The sequence below is a fragment of the Cebus imitator genome, unplaced genomic scaffold, assembly GCF_001604975.1.
Source record: "Cebus imitator isolate Cc_AM_T3 unplaced genomic scaffold, Cebus_imitator-1.0 Scaffold281, whole genome shotgun sequence".
Lineage (NCBI taxonomy): Eukaryota > Metazoa > Chordata > Mammalia > Primates > Cebidae > Cebus > Cebus imitator.
The window spans coordinates 2608121-2611402 of NW_016107596.1; the positions used below are offsets into that span (position 1 = coordinate 2608121).

At 45.0% G+C, this 3282-nt stretch overlaps 1 protein-coding gene across 2 annotated transcripts in view; it reads right to left on the reverse strand.

Moving 5' to 3' along the window:
* Window positions 1-3282, reverse strand: part of TATDN2 (TatD DNase domain containing 2) — a 42150-nt gene that overhangs the window by 29457 nt on the left and 9411 nt on the right. For both annotated transcript variants that reach the window (XR_005195887.1, XM_017501489.2), the window contains exon 3: window positions 726-1274. Coding sequence is in view for 1 of the 2 variants with exons in the window: in XM_017501489.2 (XP_017356978.1) it covers window positions 726-1274 (549 nt within the window). In the remaining variant the exon portion in view is untranslated. The remainder of the gene's footprint in view (window positions 1-725; window positions 1275-3282) is intronic.

A 3282-nucleotide genomic window follows, 5' to 3' on the forward strand; every position in this document is an offset into this window, starting at 1 on the left:
AAAAAAAAAAAAAAAAAAAAAAAAAAAATTGATGCTTCCCCTCAATTATAAGCTGTATTAAAAACTAGTTTCCCTCCAATGACATCCTTCCCTTCTTCTCTGATTATCCAGGTATAAGTCTGCCTAGATGAAGACTGATTTTCCAGACTCCCTTGCAGCTAGGTGTCAGCCAGGTTTCCAGGCTCTTGTCAACAGCAGATACGACGTGTGCAGCTCCTGAGCCAAGCTCTTAAGAGGGGAGGAATGCACTTTCCTCTTCTCCCCTCCCCACTGGCCAGAATGACCACATAACAAACGCTGAGTCCTAACAGAGTACCCATTTCACACCAAGAGATGGATACTGTGTTGAGGAGTGGCAGAGCATCAAGACAAAAGGCACCAGCATCTCTGACATGATGGAGCCATCCTTCTTAAGCCAAACTATTTTGTTTAAGCCACTGTTATTTTGGCCTTTTACACAGCAGCCAAACCCATATCCTAACATATAAATCCTTTTAAAAAAAAAAAAAAAAAAAAAAAAAAAAAAAAAAACACTCAGTTGAGGTTTATTAATAACTCTGAAAATCTGAAAAGTATGTTAGAAGAAAACCATCCATTTGTTTCCTGGAAGCCTAGTTAAGTAAAGTACTGTTTTAATTCTTAACATTTAGGATCAAACTAGAAAGATGGAACACATTTCATCAAGAGAACTAAAAAGTCAAAAGCCTGGCACAAGCTTGACTTACCTGTTGATTTTCTAAATGAGAGTTAGAGTCATCCAAGAACTCTAGGGGTGGAGAGCATTTGTCAATGACTGTCCTTCGGTCCCCAAGGGACTCCTCACTGGGTTTCTCCTGAGGGTCTATAACTACCCTCCTGTCATAGAAACTGCTCCTCTCTGGGATGGTCTTGTCCGCCTTCATGCTGACCTCTGGAGTTGACTCTTTCTCCTGAGCCGCAGTGACTGTGACATTCCTGGCTGCTCCTTCTGCTGTCTTGGCTGTTCCTTCACTGCTTGCTGGTCCTTCACTCCTCGCTGGTCCTTCTCCACGGCTGGGATGCTCTGCTGTGCTTAGTTTTGCCCTAGTGGCAGCCTCTCCCTTCCTTTTTGGCATCGATTTCCCCAAGATGCCCTGGATAGCCTTTAAGTAGATCATTGTGGAGCCCTGGTCTCGAAGTCTATCCCTCTTCCTTTTCTGGACCTTGTTGGGTTCCTCAATCATATCACTCTGACCCTCAGCTTCAGCTGCAAATTCAGAGTTTGTGGAATTATGAGAACTATCTTTGGAATCAACCTGGAAAAAAAAAAAAAAATTGAAAGGGCTGTTCAAAGGGCACTTTCATATATAAAGCATTTGGCAAACTATAAATCAGTGGTGGCTCTACCAATCAAAGGGAAAGTGACTGTGGCTAAGGCAAAGGTTCTCTCCAGGTGGTAGAGAAGTGACACTGTAAGAGGGACTGATTGCTGCCATTTCTTAGCATTCACCTTCTCATGCTCATCAGATGATACCCTCTCACCGCAGGGGGAGGGAAGGAGCTGAAATGAATACTCTCATTAAACCAGACTACAAGCTCCAGGAAGGCAGGAACTACACCTCAGGCAAAACAGCAGCTTAAGCTCTTCCCAATGGAAGGGGCCATAGAAACCAGTTAACCCAATCCCATATCTAAGGGTAAAGGAAACCTGAGGACCCAGTGAAGGAAAGGGCTAGCCCCAGGAACTCCAATCCCCCAGTCCTGAGTGCACAGTTCTTCCCACAATACACAAGACTCCTGAAGGTTCTCTGCAAACTCTTCCTCTCAAATAATCATCTTCGTCTTGGAAAACGCCTCGGTTTCTCAGCAACTGCACCAGGATCAATCAAGATAGACTGCTCCCAATTAGGAACTGCCTCTGAGACTGAAGTGATGCCTCAGCCCCGTTTTGCACCCACTCACTCCAGGACTCCACCCAGAAAAAGCTAGACTTTTTTTTTTTTTTTTTAATAAATTTTTAAGAAGACCTTACCCAAAAAAAGCTAGATTTTTTGTTTGCAAGACTATTTTGCTGTGATATTCCAATCCAATCTAATCCCAGCCGGGTGTGTAAACGCCGCAAATGTAGGGCCATTCCATAAGCAGTGAACCATTATTCCATTTACACTCCTAAATCATTTCTATTAAACTCCTAATTACAGACGAGGCACAGTGGCTCACACCTGTAATCCAGCACTTTGGGAAGCCAAGGCAGGTGGATTGTTTGAACTGGGAGTTCAAAAAGAGCCTGGCCAACATGGCAAACCCCATTTCTATAATAACATGCCGGCGCAGTGGCTCACGCCTGTAATTCCAACACTTTAAGAAGCCGAGGCAGGAGGATCACTTGGGCTCAGGAGTTCAAGACCAGCTAGGGCAACATGGAAAAACCACGTCTCTACTAAAAATAAAAAAATTAGCTGAGCCATGATGGCATGTGCCTGTGATTCCAGCTACACAGGAGGCTGAGGCACAAGAATCGCTTGAACCTGGGAGGCAGAGGTTGCAGTGAGCCATGGTGGTGCCACTGCACTCCTGCCTGAGCGACAGAGTGAGGCCCTGTCTTAAAAAAAAAGATGTTTTATATGTATATATTTGCAAACAAAGTCTAAAAAGCTAAACTGTTTATAACAGATCTCTGGGGAATGCAGGGAAGTGGAAAGAAGGTTAAGCTCTACTGGGCGCGGTGGCTCACGCCTGTAATCCCAGCACTTTGGGACGACAAGGCCAGTGGATCCACCTGAGGTCAAGAGTTCAAGACCAGCCTGGCCAACACGGCAAAACCCCATCTACTAAAAATACAAAAATTAGCCAGGGGTGGTGGCACATGCCTGTAGTCCCAGCTACTCGGTAGGCTGAGCCAGAAGAATCACTTGAACCTGGGAGGTGGAGGTTTCAGTGAGTTGGGATCACGCCACTTGCACTCCAGCCTGGGCAACAGGGACGAAATTTCGTCTCCAAAAAAAAAAAAAAAAAAAAAAAAAAAAAAAAATCATCCAGAGTCAAGGACCAAAGAAAAATATAACTTAAAAGAATCATAAACCTTTAGAAATATATACTTGTTGGCTGGGTGCAGTGGCTCACGCCTGTAATCTCAGCGCTTTGGGAGGCTGAGGTGGGTGGGTCACCTGACATCAGGTGTTCGAGACCAGCCTGGGCAACATGGTGAAACCCCATCTCTACTGACATTACAAAATTAGCCAGGCATGGTGGCATGTGCCTATAGTCTCAGCTATTTGGGAGGCTGAGGCAGGAGAATTGCTTGAACCCAGGAGGTGGAGGTTG